General features: G+C 46.7%; 1 protein-coding gene across 1 annotated transcript in view; it reads left to right on the top strand.

Moving 5' to 3' along the window:
• The window catches only part of LOC134541837 (mucin-2), a 56,222-nt gene extending 32,338 nt beyond the window's left edge, over positions 1–23,884 (top strand). Inside the window, exons 2-10 of the mRNA XM_063385533.1 lie at positions 8,577–8,743; positions 9,645–10,134; positions 11,001–11,657; positions 12,056–12,315; positions 13,291–13,709; positions 16,328–16,626; positions 19,177–19,431; positions 20,309–20,464; positions 23,632–23,884. Of these exons, the coding sequence (XP_063241603.1) occupies positions 8,577–8,743; positions 9,645–10,134; positions 11,001–11,657; positions 12,056–12,315; positions 13,291–13,709; positions 16,328–16,626; positions 19,177–19,431; positions 20,309–20,464; positions 23,632–23,884 (2,956 nt within the window). The remainder of the gene's footprint in view (positions 1–8,576; positions 8,744–9,644; positions 10,135–11,000; positions 11,658–12,055; positions 12,316–13,290; positions 13,710–16,327; positions 16,627–19,176; positions 19,432–20,308; positions 20,465–23,631) is intronic.

Genomic DNA, 23,884 nt, shown 5'->3' with positions numbered 1-23,884 from the left:
ATCGAGCAAGTCGTTTTGCTTGTGATGGGAAATGACAACCCTCGATAAGACTTCCATCTACGTTTTGCGAAGCATCAAAACTCTCAACAAATACAGTAACAAAACCAAAAATCAGTCAAGATTGAGTATAAATATTAATGAATCGACAAATCCAACCCCGAACTGAAAGCCACCGATGCAATGATGGACGTTGCCGTGAAGACGCAGACATTATCGAGAATGCTAGAGCCCGTTATAACGAGTACAAATAAAGCTTACGCTCCAGATATATCCCACAGGAATCGTACATTTTTCCGGTATAAAAAATAGCCCATGTCACTTTCCGGCCCATAAACTATCTCATGTCGAGCCGTTGCTCCGTTTCTGCGTGAAAGAAGGACAAACCAAAAAAAACCAACAAACACACTTTCGCATTTATAATTTTCGTAGGGATTGTGTGTGTGTTTGACCCGGGGAGGGGGGAGACATATATCCCTGCCACCCCTCCTTTGAAGCCGCGTTTGCTAGTAATTTGGTTATTGAAGGCCAAAATAGCTATACCTACATCATAAGTAGAGACACGGAAATTTCGCGGATTCATTTAGTCGCAAGCTAGAATGCAAACTTCCACACTGTCGCACTGTGTTCATGATTGGCACGCAGTTATCTGGACACGCCCCTCTACGGCCGTGAGCCAACGATGTCCAGCTAGGAGAGAAGTAAGCGAATCAGGTAGTGCCAAATAACAAGGATAAAAATGTTCTCGCTAAGAAATCAACCAATGGGAAAGTAAACATATGGGTTGAGCACACCTATAACTTTGAATTCTATCCTGAGGCTAGAGGAATCCGCGAAATTTCCGGGACTCTAATCATAGGTCGCGTCCGCCATTTATATCACGCTGGCGTCGCGGATGTGACGAACGTGATTGGTTTGGGAAAATATTCGCGACCGTCGCACCGCGACCTTCAAGCCACTGCGAGCCCGGCATCAGACGAAAGCGACTGACTTGTGCGTGAGTCACCCGCTCTGCGACGCGGAGCGGCGAAAGTAGAGCGGCAGAGTCCTTGCCCGGGGCTGGGATATATCCACCTCCCCACCACCCGCCCCTCCCTCCTTAAGGCCCTGTCGCACTGTCGAATATCCCGTCTCCACGTATATCTGACAATAGAGTTGGAAGGGTAATACTGGGAAGGAAAATGGCTCTCAATTTTCTCCATCAAAAAAAAAAAAATTTGGCCTCGTAACCTCAAATGTGTTTTCAACCATATCACACTATCGAAATTTATTTTTGGTTTGAGCTATCACAAATTTTTAAATTTTAATCTCATGTTGGAATTAAATATTATGCTTTACATTGCTGGAAGAAATTTCTGAAGTTGTCATATGATTTTTGTGCATTTATTAACTTGGAAAATATGTCAGTTTGACTCAAATTAATACTAGTTACATAATGAAATAAATTTTCAGTGATATATAGAGTTGTATACACATAACGTTTTACACATAAAATCATTTCTCGCACGACATTAATACTAACAACTTTATAACATCTTTATAACCTCCCATGTGTTCTTCGACATTTTAAAGTATTCTCTGTGACGTCATTCCAGTTTCCGTTGGGCACGATTGTGATTGGCTGATCGCATCCGACATCCGACGTATTTCAGAACCCGTCCTCCGTGAAAACTCAAGTCGTATACAACTCGTCAAACAGACAGGGGCTGCCCAAGTAAATGACGTCGTAACCACCCAGCCTTTATTTGAGACAACATACTGGACGATGTTGGAAGCCGAAAGTTTGAAAGTTTTGCGAGGTCCTTCACCAATCACCAAACAGCAACACAAATCGGCTCGTGCATTGTCGCGCGTGGTCGAGTAGTTCCGCCCAACAGCTGACTGTCGCGGGCCGATGTTCGCAACCCCAGGGATCGGGAGGGGGGAGGGGGGGGGGCGCACTGACTCGCGCTCGAACTGTGCAAGTCTTGCGCAACGGAAGGTTTCCAACTCTGTGCATGCCTCGTGACGCATTGCGGCACCCTTGTTCTGCGGCCGCCACCGTTACCACAGCGGGCCCTTTCCCCCCCGATCGTTCGATCTCTTACAAAATTCTTTTCGAGGTTTAGAGTTTATTAAAAAAAAAAATTGGTTGTCTGTAAAGTCGGTTTACGGAAGATAGTTTAACGTGGCAACGTCATAACAAAACATTGATGAAATTATTGCATACTTTTATGAATAAAATTTAATCATTTTTATTTTAATAATAAAAGAATAAATACTTGAAATTATACTAGTAATCAGATTTTTAAAATGCAAAAATAATTAACCTGTACTGCCGAAATTGTTGTTGTAATAAGCAATGAAAACCACATTAACTTTTCACTTCACTTTATAAACAGTTGACGAAACAGTTCACGTGTAGATGACTTATAATTAATTTTAAAACCTGGCGTTTAGCTATAAATTTAATTATAATTATGAACAAGTTTTCATATAAAAAACTATAATCAAATATCTATCATAAATTAATTATATGAATCACCATAATTTTTTAGTCAATTGTAACATAACCTATAACATAACCACTCGCCGACAGATGCTACTTTTTTAATAATAAAAGAATAAATACTTGAAATTATACTAGTAATCAGATTCATTTTCTTACGTACATTTGACGTAGAAACACATTTATAAACAAAGTTTTAAGTTTTCACTTCTGTCGGTGCGGCGCAAGCGCACAATGAGCGTAACGGGACACAGCGTAACGGAACAATGTGCGTAACGGGACACTTTTTCGTGCGTGCAGCCGGCGTTCATCGATTTATTAGACGTCACGTCAAAAAAAGTTCAAATCACAACCACCATCTATCCAAGTTTGAATGCCTAACCGATTGTCGGTGGATTGTTTGCAGGTTCAACTGAAACTCTGCAGCGAAGAAAATAACAATGTTCGTAGAAAGCAACTGAACACCTATGATGCTGAACTAACTAGCGTAAAGGAACTATGTTATTTTAATGGGCGTTTTGAGATACGTACACTTGCTCAATCCAAACATTTTAAATTGATTTTTAGAGGATGTGAAGGCTCCCGAATGTTTCCGGATTATTTATAACCACGGCCTTATTCCAAGGAACTGATCGGAAGGCGACTTCTGACGTAAGCCAATCGAAGATAACAAGATAACTTATTCAATCAGCAAAGCAATGCTGGAGTTACGTGGAAATCGAATACAGAATATTGCATCTGAAATTACCATGAACTCGAAGTTCAATGGAATAGATAACAGCGGAGTTTATCATACTGAAATATCAATAGTAAGCACATTAGATTGTAGAATATTTATGCCCTACACCTACCTACATAAGTCGAGGCATATAGCACACTTGCTTATTCGCGCACTCGCATATTTGCGCTCTCATGTGACCGCAGACTTTTTTTATGCATCTGTCTGTGAAGTTTCACTGCTGAAGCGAGAGGCAGCCACGCAATCGTGTGGTTTTCTTTCCCACAGAACTTACGGGCTTATGTCACGTTCCAGGTCATTATTTTATATCCACGTTCCACACGGTTGAACTCGCCGACTTTTTGAGTGGCCGAACATTCACAAATTTGAAAAAAAAAAAAACATCGTATACTTCTCGCATAATTGCTGGCAAAGTTGCATTTGTAACTTTTTTTGTATAGTGTGGATAAGGAGAATGAAATGGAGTATAAAACTGGAACTTTTTAGGTCTGAAGTAAATATAGCTTGATTTGTTGAGAAAAAAAATGTTTGCCAGCCTTTTAAAATCCTCAGAATTGTTATGATTTTAAAAGGTAAAATAAAATACTTTTTTCTGAAAGAAATTTGAAACATAGGCTACTACACAGTGCCCACCCACATTACCTTTAAACTCAGAAAATTTAGATTTTTTTAAAATTTAATTTAGTTCTTCTTATCCATAGTGCAAAAAAATGTTACAAATTCAACTTTGCCAACTGATTATGCAAAAAAAAGTATGCATTACATTTTTTTGTTCATTTAGTTGACGTTCAGCCACTAAAATAGTATATTCGTGAAGTCGTGTTAAAACATATTAATGAAACAATGACCTGGGAACGGGACCGACTGGTTTATGCCACAGGGCCATTCGCGACTGGCGGGAACATGAACCATGACTCGAAGTTCACAAGTGAATTGCGCCTTACGCCGACGACCCCGTGTATCACGCGGAGTTGCCGTCGAGGGAAAGTCGTGTCGGAATCTGGACAGGTTGGCAACAACGGCTGAAACGTTCCAACGTTCCAAGGTCTCGCCGACAGCGCGGCTTGTTCCGAGAAGTGTACGAGGTGTCGACCTTGTCGCTCCAGGTTTGTCGACCATTGCTTGCGGCCTCGCCCCTGCTTTGCGTCGCGTGGCCAATTTGACGTGTAATGACACCGATTAGAACCCGCTCACTAGGGTGGTTGCTCTTGGGCCCCGGGAACACGGAGCAGGGCCCCCACATGGCCGGTGCTACCGTTGCTATGGCAACGGGGCCCATGGGTCTAGGGGGCCTGCGAAGGAAAGAAAAAAAATTAAAACAAAAAAAAACAATTTTAAATAAATCATAGAAAACAATTAAACAGTAGGTAAGGCCTACATTTAGTTACCGATGAAATATTACACCAGAGTAATATTATTCGGAATATGCTGTGCGTACAGAACGTGTCTGAATCTACAACTGTGAGTAACAAAACCAAAACTAGTTTTAATGTGTTTTAAAAATAATTGTGAAAAGGTTAAAAAAACTAAAACAATGTACATAAGGAAAAAAAAAACATTTTTTTATCTCTGTTAGAAACAAAGAAGGGGGGGGGGGGGCATTTTGACTTCTAGCAACGGGGCCCACAGAATGATGTGGGGGGTCTGACACGGAGAATGGAACGATGCGGTTGTTAAAAGTTGAACCGGTATGATTTGCAAGCATGGAAGGAAAGCGTTCGGTAGTCGCGAGGAACAATGCCACGCGCATGCGGCATCAATTTGATTATTTCATGATTTTCTTTAGCTGTAATTCAAGTGCAAATATTTTCCCACGCGCTGTCATATCTATTGAAATGTTCAGTCCAAACCACGAATGGTTTATGTGGCAAAATGTTGAAGCACGTGGAACACGCTGTGAAAATCTACTGTAGTTTAACAACTTTGGTATTTTATCACCGAAAATTGTTCGTGACTAACACATATTTTTTTTAAAAATATATAACTGCACAAATATTTTGTACTTATTAAAAAATAATTATCTATCCTAAATTTAACTATTTATTTGTTTGTTTATTGATGTGACTAATAAAGTTCTTAGTGGACATCTGAACATTTTATTTTGTTGTCAACACAAAATATATTTGGTTATGTCTACATTGGCAAAAAGCTTTACTTTAGTCGGCCACAAAACTTTTTTTTTTCACTGAAGAAGTTAAGTGGATATTCATTCACATGCCAAGTTGGTTATTTCATTTTCTTGTCAATAGTAGTTTTTGAGGGCTTTTCCTGTAAAGTATTGTGGCTTACGTTCAGTCTCAAATTTTCTCAACAGATAAGTATTAAATGTTACTTATCTAATAGCGGTAAAAAAAATCACGCAAGTGTTCATAATTATTCTCACTATTGAGTTTAGTCAAAAACAAAAGAGCTATTGGAATAAATGAGTTAACAGGAAAATACCTTGGTGATTACAAGAGAATGGAATAACGACTCGGCATGTACGACCTAGTCGGAGGTGTATCTGTGTTGATAAGGCGGGATGATAAGTGCGGCGCTCGCTGGTGCTTCTAGCGCGGTATCGCCTCTAAGCGCAAGGCTCTGAACTGACGCAAAGTCTTCTAGTCGTGCATGGGACAACCAGGAGATTACACGGCGGAGAAATGAAGATAAAGGTGTAGTGCAAGTCCATTGTGTGCTTTCGGGAGTCTCCACGCCTTTTGACCATTTCAACTCTTTTAAAAATACAGTTTGAAAACTTAATCCGGAAACGAAGCAACTCTATTGGCTCTCAGCGAATTATTTAATGATTTTCGTAAGGAGACCCCCACTTGTATGTCTCGAGCAGTTGAGGCCCTGCGCGCCGCGCGTGCGTGTCCCGGGTGGGCAGGGGCCTTAAGAGGCCGCTCCAGTGTTTCAGGGGCACTACGCAACCCGCGTTAACCTCATAAGATTCAATTCTATTTTCATTTTGCTTATAACTTATTAACTAATATATATTTCGAAATGATGCTTGCTTGATATGTAAGACAACGATGCTCTTATCAAAGCCCCTTTCTTCAAAAACGTGCATAAATTATGGTTCAAACCTAGACAATAAACTTATTCACATTAGTAAAGATTAGTATAAAACCATAATTTATGCACGTTTTTGAAGAAAGGGGCTTTGATAAGAGCATCGTTGTCTTACATATCAAGCAAGCATCATTTCTAAATCTATATTAGTTAATTAATCATAAGCAAAATGAAAATAGCATTGAATCTTATGAGGTCAACGCGGGTTGCGTAGTGCCCCTGAAACACTGGAGTGGCCTCTTAAGTTCAACCGGGAGGAAGACGGTCGTTGCGCGAGAGAACAAACACCAGGCACGTTGAACAAGCCCACGCCCCGAGCCAGAGAGGACAGAGAGGACCGAGAAGACGGGAGTCGCGGCACACTTGCGCTCCCCTCGGACGCTGCATTATGTAAAAGTTTACCCCCGCCCTCCCCGTGGGCACTTTCACCCGGCACTTAGCGACCGGCCGTGTCTTCAGCGCGACCTTTCCTCCGCGCCCCGCCCTCTGGGGGGACTTGCGCAATGACCGCTCTTCGCCGAGGAAGAAGCCCCTCCCTTCCCTCCACCCTACCTTCCCCGGGCCGAGCCGGGGGTCGGCAGACATGCGGCCCTGCAACTCACGTAGTTTCGGTTCCCTGCAAGAATTTCCGAAGATTTCCGAAGTTTTGCGTTTTGGTACTAACGCCACTTCAGCCGCTAAATCAGAAGTTTCCAATGAAAACAAGCATGTTGTAGGGAACCGAAACTATGTGAGTTGTAGGCTTCCCGGTCGGCAGACATGCGGCCCTGCAACTCACTGCGCCGCCACAACACCCCTCATTTTTTATTCCAATGTCCCGTCAAACCTAAACTATTCCAGAATCAAAACTGGAGGAGGTTATGGGCCGCATTCCGCGGTCTGGTACTCCTTTGCGGGCCTCGAGGTTCGATAAGTCCAGGCACTCGGCCCTTAGGCCCGCCATGGCGATGATGAAGATCCCCGTCAGCCAGTCAGAAACGACTGCTGGGGATTGCTTCATTAAGCAAGTAATCTGAGCAGCAAAAAAAAAAACACAAAAAAAAAACTGCCAAACCAAATGAAACGGCCCAATCACAAAACATGTCCTCAACCTGCGCGCGCCTACCATCACACTGCACGCCAATTAAAATAATATAGGTTTTATTTTTTATCAGTAGAGCTCTTCTAATGACTACCAATTTTTTTTACATGCACGTGTATCTTTCCTAAGTAGCCTTTATTTTTTAAGACGTTGTGAGTAAAAATATTTTGATTTTATTTCGTATTTTGATTTCCTAGGTCTCGCAGCATTCTTCTTTGGAACCTGGGCTGCATTCTTCTCACAGTTCTGCTAACTAGGCAATCATTCGAACTGCTGTCGTTCGGAAGGAAGGTTTTGAAGGAGAAGGGGAAAGGAGGTTAGCTGTGCCAGTTCCGCAGGTCTTGATTGTTCGGAGGTATAGTCTAGGCGGGAAGTAGTTTTCTACTCCGCCTGAACACGTGATACGTGGGTAACGCGTGTGAAACTTAAGACAGGAAGCACAAACTCTCGCAGGATGGAACAAAAGAAAGTGGACCAGCACGCCGTTCTCTCTATTCAGCCTCGCACAGTAGCGGTCTAGAGCTTCATCGGTATATGATACGATCTACCTGGGAGGAACTAGTGGCCCCGTAACGAAATAATCTTTTTAAGGGAAAAATACTTTCACATCTCTCATTATTTCAGATTGCTCAGTTAGAAAGTTTGGATCAAGCAACACATGCTTTCTGCATTTGTGTTGGGATTATTGCCTACATCTCAATAAAGCTAACACCGTAAAAAAAAGAAAATACGTTACTTATGAAAACCACTCCTTTGTACTCCACCTACACCTCAAATCGGAGGAATAATTCATCACAATGCTAAACTTGTTAAATCGTTTGATGTGTTTGGGCAAGCTTTTGCAGATTATTATGTTATGTGGGGTAAAACAGTTGTTCTAGGATCTTGGAGCGTATCGAAAGTCAAATAAATTCAATCTTGCCCAGAAAAATATCTAGATGTCAATTTTGAGTGTTCAGTGACCTCCACAGTCCCTGTATGATCAGGAAAATGTAACCTCATTCATAATTTGTTAGGGATCTCCGCTGAGTTGCCTGTAATTTGCTACTTTTTATGTCGCGGGTTTCTCATTGACCCTTAGTTCTCCAAAGTAACTTGTCATGCAATAACTGGAGCAGCACAGAAGTAAATACGGTCGCTAAGTTCAACAGTGCATAGACGCGAGGTGGCAGTTGTTAGGAGATGACGTGACTAACGCAATAGTTGTTTTGTTCCAGAATGTGGGCGGTGCTTGTGCTGGCGGCAATGTGCGCCGCCAGGCCCCAGAGCGAGGTGAAGCTGATCACGGAGCCCCGCCCAGGGGAGGAGTTCGTGCTGTTCCAGACAGGCCTGGCCAATCAGACGGCCAGGGCGTTCGACAAGCTGGAGCCGTATGCGAGGCCAGGTGAGGGTACTTCCCGTTGCAGTTCCACAGGCAGGAGATCAACTGCACGTAAAAGAGGTCTTCTGAGATCACTCCCACAAATGCTCGGATGATGCACAGACCATTTCTTTTTCCAGTATCCAAGTTTTTTTCTTATACCACATTTCTGTAATAGCATACATATTTTATAACAATAAAAAATTTAAGAATAACACCCCGCTCAAGATAAGTAAGAAACTAATAACAGAGAGGAATACATTGAGAAACAAGATGTATAAATTATTCTCATGGAAACAACGGAGCAATATGGCGCAGTGGTAAACCACTGGACTTGAAATTTGAGATTTCTCGGGTTCGGAAAAAAAAAAGGGTCCAGCCATTCCGATTTTCCAGTTTTTCCCGCGAATTCCCGAAATCGCTCCATGAAATTGCGGAGACGGTATCTTCAACACACCGTGATCCATTTCTTAACCGGATTATCTGCATTGTGTTCGTTGCATGTTGCCGTCTCTAATGACTAGAGACCGGGAAAAATTCGCGATTTCAGTGACCTGTAGGATGTACTCCATTGATCCTCTACGCACTCGGGAAAATTACATCTGCTCAGCCGGCTACTGACTCGTGACACCTGTTAACTGGGACGCTAGTGATTCGATACTTCTTTTGTTTAAGGTTTTTCACTCATTCAGATAAACTGTGGCCCAATCACTGATGCAGTAAAAAGGCAAACGTTTTTTTTTTTTTTGGATTCTAGACTATCTCGAAATGAATCCGCGAATTTTTCAGGTCTCTACTAATGACCTCGTTGCCGATGAGATGTGAAATCCCTGATTAAGTAAAATAAATACATTTGTAGAGGTATATTTCTGCTGATTAAACTAAGATGTAACTTCACGGATGTTGTCGGCGCGCGTGCTTCCAGCGGATGGCTTCTCGACCTCGCACAAGATCCCCCTCCAGAAGGCGCTCCTCGACAAGAGGTTCGAGGCGATGGACTTCGAGACGGCGCACCGGGTGCCGGTGCACGAGGACTTCTCGAAGCGCTCCGCCGAGCAGAGCGTGGGGCGGGCCGAGGTGGAGGTGGTGCCCCTGGTGCCGGACGAGGTGAGGACGGAGTACTCGGTGATGACCAGCCGGCCCAGGAGGGTGGACGTGGAGCCGCGCGGCGACACGGGCGTGCTGGAGGCGAGGGCCGAGGGCGCCGACGAGAAGAAGGCGGTCCTCAAGAAGCTGGCGGCCGGCGGCGGCGCGGATAAGCCCGACACGTCGCCGCCCAAGCGAGGCAAGGAGGAGCTGCTGACCAGCGTGGAGGTCAAGCCGGTCGCCCAGGTGGGGGTCACCAGACCCGACTTCGACGCGAGGACCGGCGACATCTCCGTCCCGGAGATGAAACAAGAAACTGTTATCACAAGGTAGCTACTCCGATAGTTCACATGTCATCACATGGTTTAAGACCCATTCAGCTTAGATAAGCTGGCGATGAGGAGGTGACTTTTGCCCCAAATTAAACACCTTTAATATGCTGGTTCAATAATTTAATGTGTAACTTCTGAAGTGCTCCCATCGCTTTTGATGCAATAACACATTCCGCATCCTCTCCTTAACCACGTCAAATCCTCGTGCTGTTAGCTTTTAATTGATCCCACTTATTTCTCATCTCCTAAATGCTGATGTCTGCCTGAAGTTGGGAAAAGTTTGTGGCTGGTTATTAATAAAAATAAATGCATAGAGTTATAAAAGTGTTGTGTACTACATTAATGTTTATATTCAGACAGTCAATTATCTACCTGTTTTACAAAATAGTTATGATTAAATAATTTTTATGTGTATCATAATATGTGTGTAGTTGATTTATTACATAATGATAATATGATCTGGTCATAGGTAGGTACAAGGGCGCAACAACAGGGGGGGAAGGGTATTTTGCCCCCCTCTGAAACCTTGAAGTGGGGGCAAACGGGGGCAAAGCAAGTGCTGTGTAATCAATTTTTAGATAATAAAACTGCTTAAATAGCACCATTTTCCACCTTGAAATACAACTTTTCCCGGGGGAAGTACCCCCCCCCCCCGACCTCCCGCTTCAATAGGGGGGATCGATGATTCTTTATAAAAAGGTATACGCCCCCCCTTTGGAGATTTAGTTATTGCGCCCCTGGGTAGGTAGTAGGTGATTAAATGCAAAAAAAAAAAGTTTATGTATATATACTTACAAGTTTTCAATCAAAATTTTTTTTTCACAGTTATAGGAACCTTATGCAACTTCTTGTATGTTCTCCAGCACGGTCTCCCCCGCAAGGTCGGAGGTCACGACCTCCTACTCCCCTCTCACCAGCGCGAGGCCCCAGGAGGCCAGCTACGAGGTGATCCCCGTCAACGTGATCAAGACGAGCTCCAAGGAGTACCTGGTCGGGAAGTCACTGGACTTCGTGGACTCGCCCTTGGACGACAAGCTTCTGGTGCCCGCCGGGTCGTCGGCCAACACGCAGTCGCGGATCGAGGTGAAGAAGGGCCCCAACGGCGAGGACTACGAGTACGAGTACGTGTACTACTACTACGACGACGACAACGACACGCTGAGCGACTCGGCGGAGAAGGGCGGAGAGGCGAGGAACACCATCCCCAAGGCGGCCGCCCCGACCACGACGACAACGACAACCACCACGACCACGACCACGACCACGACGGAGAAGCCCGCCGGCAGCAAGCGCTACCCGCCGACCGGCAACCTGGTGCGCAAGGAGGCCGAGTCCCGCGAAGAGCACGGGTCCTCGGAGAAGGTCAGGGGTCGCGGCAGGAACAAGAACTCGGCGGCGGATACCCCTCGCGGCGAAGGCAGGGGCCGCTACACCACCATCGAGAGGCACCGCGGGGACGCGACCACCACCGTCATCCCTGAAGCCGTGAACGAGGTCATCCCGGCGCGAGCTGGCTCCAGGTACCTGCTCCCCACCTTTCCCCTCCATGGAGGACGTTGCTTTAAGTTACTCTTATTCTGACTACGACCATATAGATAGGATATAACTGAATTTTTTTTTCGTAGGTACATCCGTCTCTCTCTCTTTTTTTTGGTGCTACGTATGTGTTTTAAGGCATAACAATACCTTGTAGGCTTACGCATAAGTCGGTTAAAGCTGAGGTGGGTGGACATCAAACACAACCTTATGATTTCAAAAGCGTACACAAAGAACGAAAGGTAATAATGTAATATTCAATATTTGTATTGGAAACAGCCACACAACACTCGCAGTCCGCTGTGAGCTATGCACGGCAAGGATCCAGGTTGTGTTCTGGCCGCACGATCTGACGCCGAGGCCACGCGCGCGATGCCCGCAGGTTCCGCGGCCGGCAGCCGAGCCCGCCGGCCGAGGAGGAGGCGGCGGAGGAGCGCCTGCCCGCCAACACGCGCTTCCCGCCGCGCTCCCGCGGCGTGGCCGCCGCCCCCGGGGGCAGCACCGCGCCGCCGCCCGCCCAGGAGCGCGGCCGCCCGGCCGCCAGCAGCGTGCGGCGCCCCAGCCTGGAGCTGGTGGACAGCAGCTCGTTCCGGACCCACTCGAGCGGCGCCTCGCCCGACCAGGACATCACCGCGCAGACAGGTGCTGCTCCCTTCCCCCTACAGGGCTTCAGGTGCAAACAAATACCACAACCAATTTCAGGAAGTTTTTTTTAACGTACTGTATTGATTAAATTAAAAAAAAAAATTGTTTGCCGGTTTACGGACGATAGTTTAACGTGACAACATATTAGCAAAACATTGATGAAATGATTGCATACTTTTATGAATAAAATTGAATCATTTTTATTGAATTATCACTATTTTTTTATGGATACAAAAAAGGAGTGAAATGAAATCTGCAATTTAATTGATAAATTTAATTTTTATTTGCACTCATTAATTCAAATATGTTTATTACTTCAACGAAGAGATTATTTTAACTATAACTTTTGTACATGTTTGCTATTTAACTTCTCCCGATCTGTGTTAATTCTGTTGAGGATAGGACGATGATAGGAAAAAGTAGGAAACGAATGGGAGTGTTTCAAGGTTTAAATGTGCCTCGAAAAAAAAGTCAAATCGATTGGTTGTTCCAATCGAGTGGAAGACAGAGATATAGATGCGGCGCAAGCGTACTATGAGCGTAACGGGATGACGTGCGTACCGGGACACTTTTTCCTGCGTGCAGACGGCGTTCATCGATTTATTTAGACGTTGTCACGTCAAAATTATACGTGGATGGTACATAAACTAAGAGTAGGTGCTATCTCGGGCAGCAGAGACACGGTATCCACGCGATTTTTTTTTCCTAGCCTAAGTTAATTCTAAGTGTGTAGGGGAGGGTCCAGGTTAGGGGAGGACCTAAGTGTGTCTCAGGCCGAAGCCAAACACTCTACCATGCGGGTTTTTAACCATGCGGGACAAGGGCGCGTGCATCGTGTGCTTATTGGGGTTTACTGGCCAGCCATGGCTGCGATTGGCGCCATGACTGACGCCCCATTGGTCGCCTAGCTTAAAAGCTAGCTAATGTGACCCAGGTAAAACCTGCATAGACACAGGGACGGTATCCACGCAGGCTACTCGAGGGGCCACACGCCGAGCCTGGACGACGGCGAGACGCGCGCCACGCGGCCCGGCCGCACGCGCGGGCAGCCCACGCCGGCGCCCGACCTAGAGGACCCGGAGGAGGCGCTGAGCGCGGAGACGGAGGCCGCGCCCAGGTCCCGGGGACCGCACATCCGCCGCCCCACCACCGCCGCGCCCACTAGCACGCCGCTGCTGCCCCAGGAGGAGCTGGTGGTGGACGTGCAGACCACGAGGGCCGCCGACGAGCCGGCCGGCGCCAGCACCACGGAGGACCCGGGGCTCGCCGCCGCCATGGACCAGGCGGCGCTCGAGCTGTACGCGGCGCTGCAGCAGGCGCAGGCCGACAACGGCAGCAACCTGGTGGACGGCGAGGCCGCCACGGAGCGCGACGAGGCTGCCACGGAGGAGGTATACAGCTGTACTAGCGACCACCACTGGGGAGGGATGTCTTAATGCAGGGGCGCAGCCAGGGGGGGGGGGGTTAGGGGTTCAACCACCCCCATCCCTTAGCACCAAATCTTTAATTAATATCTTATTCATCACTCAAACAAATTTCATGTTAAAAATTAATAAAAATTTTTAATCATTTCAATATTTAAATTTTAAGAACCGAAAACTGCTAAAATATCACTATTTTACACCTTAAAATCCAAATTTTCCCTGGGAAGGACCCCCCCTCCCCACCCTCCACTTTATACGGGTGGGGGAGGGGGGTTGCCGCATGCTTCTTAACATCCCCCCATACACAAATCCTGGCTACGCCACTGCTTAAATGGCCCACCTCGTCAGATGAGTATGTGTGTTAGTGAGGCGGGATGCTCGCTGGTGCTTATAGCGCGGTATAGCCTCTGAGAACAAGGCTCTGAATTGCCGCGCAGTCTTCTCGTCGTCACAGGATAACTGTGAAATTTTAGCGGTGACCGTAACATTACATTGCGGAGAAATGAAGATAAAAGGTGTAATGCAAGTCCCTTTAAGTGCTTTCAAAGATCTGTACCGGTTGTTTTACGCCAAAAAATTTACTCTGAAAACATGCATTTTTTTTAGCCATTTTAACTCTTCTAAAAAAATACCGTTTAAAAACCTTAATCCAAAATCAAAAGTACTTTTCGGCCCTCAGCGAACTCTTAAATGCCTTTCGTAAGCAGACCCCCGCTGGGATATCTTGAGTAGTTTAGAAATCGCGTTTGTTTTTCCTGAAGCTCTGCGCACCGTGTGTGTGCCCGGGTAGGCGGAGCCCTTAATGTTGTTCTGCAACAACATAGTGGGTAAACGTGTCGGGGTTGTTAGCCCGGGCACGCATGCATACCTGCCGGTAGTGCCTCCCCCTTCCTCCTGACCTGATGATCGGGTCAGGAACGGGTGGCAACCACACCTGTAGAACTGGGTGTGTAAGAGGATAGGCTGGACTGGGTTACCAGCGACTACTTGACGACATACCTCTTGGTAACAGAAAAACAATTAATGCTGCTTTTTAATAATAATAATAAAAAAGTATGTTCTATATAAATTAGTAGGAAATGCAAATTTTCTGGTATGTCACACCACAAAACACGTGGCTACCTAAATAAAACGTATTAATTTTAATTTTTTTTTGCCTGATATTACCTTTTGCACTACTTCTCACAACCAATGTAGCTATGTCGGTAATGTATTACGGATGCCAATAACTAACTAGCGGGTGGGCCGTAAACTACTTCAGACCACTATGCGTGAGTCCCAGCAGTGAGAGGTTCTCTTCAATGCCTCGTTGTTCAATTCGTTCCACCGACTGACACACGCGTGGTGTATATAAAGTAGCACCGGTGCAATAAATACTATCCAAAATGTGTGTTCCTCCTCAGCAGTTGCGGTACCTATATACCACCAGTACGTCATCAATTGGCCATGTTTAACGAAAGAATAAATGCAATGCTCGTAATCATACACAGCTTGATCCTGCGGTAATCTACACAAGCTTCGCTGCCTGCCGGGGCTTGTACCGCAGAATGTGTGTTCGTGATCAGCCCCACTCAGTTCGAATTCCGCCCGCACTCCCTGGCGAAAGTTCTCCACGCCTCGCCTGAAATCACACCACGCGAAGACCCTTTCCTGGTAGCCTTGGTACACGTCTTCAGGAATCACCGTCTCTAATGACCTCGCCTTCGACTAGGTACTTAGTGCTGCAAACAGCATTGTTATCGCTGCAGTGGCGATCCCTCAGGACATGGTTCATGACCCTCGTTAACTTAACGAGAAACTCAGGACGTCCAACTATCCCTGGTTCGAAAATAACTATGCCTAATCTCATTCACACACTGATGGTGATCCAGGCAAATCGTATATTCTGCACATGATTCCAAGTGATTGAACCACAATGAAACTCGAAATCGGAAAGTAGTAAGAGATTTTATTGTACGTTCACCTGCATGGCTCAAATATACGAACATAATTCCAGTAAACAAATGCTTTGGAGCCCATTGTAACACTGGAATTACCTTCGCATTATCGTTGTGTCTCACAAACAGTGTTATTTAATTTTTTAATGGCTTCATGGGTGTTCCTTAATATAAATAACTACCACAATTTTTTTTTCATTTGCTTTTTTTTTTTAGGTAATATTGACACAGAATATAGACTAAACCATGATTTTCGAGATGTGAAATTCTCCGAAAGGGTTCATAGAACCATCGTGATAATTTAGCAGTAATGACCTTCAGATTATCCGCTTCACCTGTCATATTATCTTTGAAAGATTTGTGCAATGGGAGTGCATGACTGATGTAGGCTTTTGGACATACGCCATTGACATACTACATGAGCATAGCAATGGCGTACCTATGTCCAAAAGCCTACATAAAGTTTCACCTGTCATGTTAGGTATTGAATTTATTTATTTATTTTTCTTGTCCCGGGAAACATCTGATACAAACGTTAATAGACATAAATAACATTTTTTCCACTGGCGAATTGCGTCTTCATTCCTCGCCATAAGTTCGTGCAGTGAACACGTGGAGTGGGCCTGAGTGACGTGGTGGCTCGCGCAGGTCCCGGTGACTGCCGCGCCGACGACCACGGCTGCTCCGACGACCACGGTTGCTACCACGACCACCACGACCACGACCACGACCACGCCGGCGCCAACCACAACCACCACCACCACGACCACCACGGAGGCGCCGGCGCCGGGCGGCAGGGGCCGCTACAGGCCGCGACCAGGCGGCAGCGGCGGGTCGTCGAGGAACAGGTTCCGGTCGTCCCCGACCGCCTCCACCGCCCCCAGCACGGAGCCCGCCCCCGCGGAGAGCAGCACCCGCGCCAGGAGCCGCTTCGGCGGAGGATCCAGGTGATGCCCGTCTCCGCTCCGCCAAGCCAGCCTGTAGCCAACCCTCTTCTTTGCTTTGCGGAGTTTATCGGCAACCAGGGGCGCAACAACTAAATTTCCAAACGGGGGGCAAAATACCTTTTTATAAAGAATCATCGATCCCTCTAATTGGAGCGGGGGAAACGGGGGTCCTCCCCCGGGAAAATTTGTATTTCAAGGTGGAAAATGGTGCTATTTAAGCAGTTTTATTATATAAAAATTGATTACACAGCACTTTCTTTGCCCCCGTTTGCCCCCACAAAATGGTTTCATAGGGGGGGCAATATACCCTTGCCCCCCCCCCCCTGTGGTTGCGCCCCTGTCGGCAACCTAACAACCTAAACATCGTTAGCTTTCCGAAAGAAAATGTTGGGAACCCTGTTTATTTTTATTTTGTGTCGTTCGTTGCTGGGAATATTAAACACAAAAGTTTCAGATTATAGATTTTTTCCAATACAGAACAACCGAAATACTACGTTAAAGTGCTTTATCTTTTGTTTAAAAACTTAAAAAACTGAAAAGTCGCCAAGGATGACTGTTGAAAATCATAACTACAGCTTCGATTGCAAAAAAAATATATACTTATATAATAAACACCTGCACACGTCTGCACATGTGCACATGACAGCCATGCTTATTTCATTGCTACCAAAATAATTCAAAATTGTAAAGAAAAATATTTCAAAAGTGTAATAGTTTGCAATTACACTCAATACGCCACTTCGTTAATACACCATTCCATTAATTATAAACTAAGAATCCTTTAAAAAATATTTTTTTATTAAAGTCATAATGTTTAAGAAATGTCTATGTTTACTTCATATTTAAAACTTAATATTTGATGTTGGTATTTGTCAACGACATAGTTGTTTTAGTGGTTATGTCCCGCCTATTCAATCGTGACCCCCTGACGAACACCATTGAGGACCACAAGGCCCAAGCTCCTGACCCCAACATGGTTGAAACTTTCTGCCCCAAATCTTCTTCCGGTCCCTCCTTCTTGTCTTGTGCTGAACTTGCCTGCTTATTGCTTGCAATAAGTAACCCCACGTGGATGAGCCCTGTGTCTATGCATGTTGTACCTGGGACCGACTTAACTAGTTATAGCCTAGAGTTTAATGTATGGGAGTTAGTCATGGCATCAATTGCTGCCGTGGCTGGCTAAACCGCGAACAAACCACATGATTCATGCTGAAACCCAGCATGATTAGGCGTAAATGCTTTCGCCTGAGACGCACCTAGATTATTCACTAACCCAGACCTCTCCCAAACCAATAGACTTAGTTTTTTTTGGATTAATTAGGGGAAAAAAGGTAAGAAATTGCTCTTCCACAGTAAGGCTGCCACGTTTTTGAAGCCACATACTTCCTCACCTTCGACATACTGCAGCACCCAAACGTAGTTTGACCACGCCTGACTTTGGTTAGTAAGTAGCATTTAGAATCTCCGTCGTCAAAAACCGTTACTTGCATAAAATCCGATCATTTTAAAAACAGTTTCCACAATGCATGCAAAGTTTAAGGTGTCCTGTAAAAAATTGCAGTCCTTCACATGGACGAATATAGTTTTAAGGTGGGCGCACGAACGCTGAAAACTGGAGGCGCTAAGGGCGGCAATCTCATCTTCGCTTCTACGCAAAAGGCGGTTTTTTGCGTCGATAACGCGCTTCTATCGGACTATAAGTGGCGAATCTATAACATTTAATGCTGGGAAAATAAAGATAAAGGCTCTCTGCTCTTTCCTAAGCCACTTAAAATGCTAGGTTTTGGAATTTTTTACACCTAAAAGGTCAATAAAAACACCCGTTTTCAGGTTACCTCCCCACCCCCCCCCAAAGTTCAAAATGAAACCATGAAACTAAAATTGACCAGCCAAGCGAAATGGTTCTTACATGCTATTCGTAATCAGGACCCTTTCAAGAAAAGCGTGGCTATAAAACGGAGTAAATGCAAAACAAAACAAATATATATTTTTAGACACTTTCTTTATATTTTAAAGTTTTCTGCTGATTGCATGCATATAGGCCATAATATGGGACGTACACAATACACGAACACCCTACTCAGAGATGACTTCTGACGGTCAACTCTCGCCCTCCCTTTCCGGGCGAATGTTTGCCCCTCGTACAGATGGGGGAGCTGAATTGTTGCCCCTTTGATGGGCAGCCCTTCAGGATTTTTCTGGCAATGGTTTGTTTGTACAGCGACTGGAAGGGCAGCCGATCCAATTTCTGAAAACATGTTTCATTTAGTGTTTAAATAATCCTGAAAACTTGCCCCTTGGAAGGGCAGCCCATCAGGATTTTTCTGACAGTGGTGTTTTTGAAAGGTTGTCTGAATTGTTGCCCCTTGGATGGGCACCCCTTCAGGATTTTTGTGACAATGGTTAGTTTAGGTTAGGTTAGGTCACTTTCCAAACTAACCACTGCCAGAAAAATCCTGAAGGGCTGCCCTTCCAATGAGCAACAATTCAGTCCCACCGTACAGACGCGTGCCCCACTGGAGCTGACGGGGACCGCGCTCTCTGCCCCAGGACCACCTCGGGGGGGTTCGGCGGCAGGCGCAAGCCGGTCCGGCAAGAGGAGGCCTCCTCCGAGGCTGACTCCTCCGAGGCGCCATCTTCGTCGTCGTCGACGGCGAGGCCCAGCTACTCCCGCGGCCGCTTCGGAGGCGGCCGGCCGTCCCGCAACAACGGCGCCGCCCCCACCACCGAGCACCCCGCCGGCGACGCGTCCTCCTCGGCCTCCAGCGCCGCCTCCGCCGCCACCAAGCCCGTCTTCCCGGAGAGGTGAGCCCCCGTGCCGGTGCTCCTAGCGCGGTGCCTCCTCTGGCGCGATGTTTCCTCGTCGTTCCAGCAGTTACCACACAACATTACACGGCAGAGAACTTCCATATAAAGGTGTAACGCGATGCTCTTGGGTACGTTCGAAATTTCTGCACTGGGAGTTTCATTCCCAAAATTTATTCTGAAAAACACGCATTCTTGAACGATTTTCGTAAGCAGACGCAGATTAGATATGTTGAGCAGTTTTAAAATAGCGTGGCTTCTTCTGAAGCTTTGCCTTTAAGGCCCCCCGCTCACCCGGGCACACACACGGAGTGCGTAGCTTCAGAAGAAACCACGCGATTTGAAAACCGCTCAACATATCATTATGGTATGTGTTGTACAGGGTCGTTACCACAACACCGAAATACCACAACGCCGAACGTACAATAACGCCGAATACCATAATGCCGTAGCTAAATTGACCGCAACGCGGACAGCTAGAAAACTGCTGTGTACCACAACGCCGAAATACCGTAACGCCGAAAAATGTTGCTGCGTGGAAGGGGGGGGGGGGGGGGGGGGCACAGGAGCAAAATGAAAAACAACTGAATGAATTTGTGTGCTAACCTTACCTAACCTAACCTTTGTGGCAGTCCTGCAATGACATTTTTCGGGGTTAATGTATTTCGGCGTTGTGGTGATTCTGCGTTGTGGTACACAGCAGTTTTCTAGCTGTCGGCGTTGTAGTCAATTTGGCATTCGGCGTTATGGTTTTCGGCGTTATTGTACGTTCGGCGTTGTGGTGCTTCTCCTGTTGTACAAAGTTTGTAATATCTTTCATGTAGTCTTGAGGAACAATCTGTTGGCAAGTGGGAGTGATTCGCCTCTCGTGATGCAGGCACTCCCCGCGGAGGAGACCGGGCCTGAGGCCCGCCTCCACCACGGCGGCGCCGCCCTCCGAGGGGACGAGGTCCGAGGGCGATGAGAGCGAGCCCGCGACGGCGTCCGAGGGCCCCGCGCAGACCGCGGCCACCCTGAGACCGGCGCCCGGCAGGTTGGTGCACCTGCGCTCTCCCGCGCTCTCCGGCACACTCCGGCTCTCTCTCACTCACAGTGCCCTTACATCCAGGGGCGCAACAACTATATTTCTAAAGGGGGGGAAATATACCTTTTTATAAAGAATCATCGATCCCCGCCTATTGAAGCGGGGGGTCCGGGGGTCCTCCCCCGGGAAAATTTGTATTTGAAGGTGGAAAATGGTGCTATTTAAGCAGTTTTATTATCTAAAAATTGATTACACAGCACTTTCTTTGCCCCCGTTTGCCCCTACTTCAAGGTTTCAGAAGGGGGGGGGGAAATACCCTTGCCCCCCCCCCCCTGTTGTTGCGCCCCTGCTTACATCCAACCGTTCACCTCAAACAAACGAAGAAAGTTCCCGAATCTCAGCCAGCTTTTACAACCCTACAAACTACTCCGTATTTAAACTTCTCAGTTCGGTTTCCGTTATAAAACACACACGTGGAAGAAGTATTTTTTTTACAAGAGTCCTGACCTGTTTTTGAATGTTTTCTCTCCCACCCCCCTTTATTATGTTTTAAAAAAAATTTTTTTAGTAGATTCACATTCACAGTAAGTGAACTTCGTAACCGTAAATTTAGGAAGATCCTTGGATAATTTGTAAACAGCGTTCTTCGTCACCCGTCGCTTAATCTCGACATTCTGTCGTGCTTGCGCAGTGAGACCTGGAGATGCTAACAAAAATCTGACGTCAAATTTCCTGCCATTTTCCTGGGTATAGCTTAGGTGCATAAAACCTTGCTATTTAAATAAGAGAAACTTCTTTACTGCTGGCAGGGTAAGTAGAGAATGTAAAATATAACGAGCATAGATAGTATTTGAAAAAAGATCTCTACTGAATTGCAATTTGTTGCTATTTTTTCTTCTTCATTTAAACTCAATGGTGACTACGTGAAATTGGGCGTGACTGCGAATACGTCAATTGTACATTAAATTAATTCATCTGAAGCATCTCAACACTACTAGAAACTAAGTTTCAGGTTCATATTAACTTTAAAAAATCAACATACTCATAACCTGTAATTGTAGTGTACTACAGAATGTTCGTAAAATAATGTCCTAGTTATAAATTTTGATAATACCAACTGTAAGCCTTGTAGAGTTTTGGCTCAAGATCAGAAAGAGTAACTTTAACAGTTTTAGATAAGCGCATGCGCGAGTATTGCTTTCTTGTTTTCTCGCTTGCATCGCCTCCTATGCAAAATGGTGACTCCTGGGAGTAAAGCATTTTGTGTTCTGCAATTTTCCAAGAGTGAATCTGTGATTTCAGCCCTCCCCATTGGAATCTTTTTGCACGAGAGTGGTTGAACGTTGAAGTTCCTGACCGTCGGATTCATAATGGTCGAGACGACAGTGCATTTTTTCGCTGGCCTCTACGTTTACCTGTCATAACTCCAAGCGTTTTTTCTTCGTTTGGGGCTTTTTTAAAGATTCGTGTCTACGTTCCGCCACTAGGTACATAATGATTTGCCAGATGTGAGACAGAGAATTGAAGAGGCTATTGCTTCCATTACTCTGGACGCGTTGACCAAAGTGTGGGAAGAATTGAACTTTAGGTTGGATGTGTGAAGTGTAACTTAACGTGGACATATTGGACATTTGTAAGAAAAAAACTAGGTAAGTTTACCTTCGATTTAATGTATGATTTGTCATTGAAACTGGGACATTTTTATGGACATTTTGTAAAGCCCCTGGAATCGCGAGTGGATGTGTAGCTAATATTTTGGTCAGCGAGTTACCTGCCGACGACACAGATGGCAGCAGTGGTTGTAAGTGCGAGTTGCTTGCCGACGACACAGATGGCAGCAGCAGTTGTATGTGTGAGTTGCTTGCCGACGACACAGATGGCAGCAGCAGTTGTATGTGTGAGTTGCTTGCCGACGACACAGATGGCAGCAGCAGTTGCAAGTGCGGGTTGCTTGCCAAGGACACAGATGGCAGCAGCAGTTGTAAGTGCGAGTTGCTTGCCAAGGACACAGATGGCAGCAGCAGTTGTATGTGTGAGTTGCTTGCCGACGACACAGATGGCAGCAGTGGTTGTAAGTGCGGGTTGCTTGCCAAGGACACAGATGGCAGCAGCGGTTGTAAGTGCGGGTTGCTTGCCGACGACACAGATGGCAGCAGTGGTTGTAAGTGCGGGTTGCTTGCCAAGGACACAGATGGCAGCAGCGGTTGTAAGTGCGGGTTGCTTGCCGACGACACAGATGGCAGCAGCAGTTGTATGTGTGAGTTGCTTGCCGACGACACAGATGGCAGCATCAGTTGTATGTGTGAGTTGCTTGCCGACGACACAGATGGCAGCAGCAGTTGTATGTGTGAGTTGCTTGCCGACGACACAGATGGCAGCAGCAGTTGCAAGTGCGGGTTGCTTGCCAAGGACACAGATGGCAGCAGCAGTTGTAAGTGTGAGTTGCTTGCCGACGACACAGATGGCAGCAGTGGTTGTAAGTGCGGGTTGCTTGCCAAGGACACAGATGGCAGCAGCGGTTGTAAGTGCGGGTTGCTTGCCGACGACACAGATGGCAGCAGTGGTTGTAAGTGCGGGTTGCTTGCCAAGGACACAGATGGCAGCAGCGGTTGTAAGTGCGGGTTGCTTGCCGACGACACAGATGGCAGCAGCAGTTGTATGTGTGAGTTGCTTGCCGACGACACAGATGGCAGCAGCGGTTGTAAGTGCGGGTTGCTTGCCGACGACACAGATGGCAGCAGCGGTTGTAAGTGCGGGTTGCTTGCCGACGACACAGATGGCAGCAGCGGTTGTAAGTGCGGGTTGCTTGCCGACGACACAGATGGCAGCAGCGGTTGTAAGTGCGGGTTGCTTGCCGACGACACAGATGACAGCAGCAGTTGTAAGTGCGGGTTGCTTGCCAAGGACACAGATGGCAGCAGCAGTTGTAAGTGCGAGTTGCTTGCCAAGGACACAGATGGCAGCAGCGGTTGTATGTGCGAGTTGCTTGCCGACGACACAGATGGCAGCAGCGGTTGTAAGTGCGGGTTGCTTGCCGACGACACAGATGGCAGCAGCGGTTGTAAGTGCGGGTTGCTTGCCGACGACACAGATGGCAGCAGTAGTTGTAAGTGCGGGTTGCTTGCCGACGACACAGATGGCAGCAGCGGTTGAAAGTGCGGGTTGCTTGCCCGCAGCCGGCCGAGGATCAGCCTGAGTCCAGGGAGCGCGCGGCCACTGAGACCGGGCCCCAGGATCAACCTGGCCGGCAGGGCGCGCCCGGGGGCCGGCACCACCACCCCGCTGCCGCCCCCGCCGCCCCCGGCGCCCGAGGCGGCCGACGCCGCCAGCGCCGAGCAGCCCGCCGCCCCCGAGGACGCCGCCCCCGAGACGTCTGAGGTGACGAGCAAATATTGCAACAGGGACAACAATCGAGACAAGCGACATTAG

The sequence above is a fragment of the Bacillus rossius genome (genome assembly GCF_032445375.1).
Source record: "Bacillus rossius redtenbacheri isolate Brsri chromosome 4 unlocalized genomic scaffold, Brsri_v3 Brsri_v3_scf4_2, whole genome shotgun sequence".
NCBI lineage: Eukaryota > Metazoa > Arthropoda > Insecta > Phasmatodea > Bacillidae > Bacillus > Bacillus rossius.
Note: the sequence above shows the minus strand (reverse complement) of the source record. Positions and strands in the feature narration are given on the sequence as shown.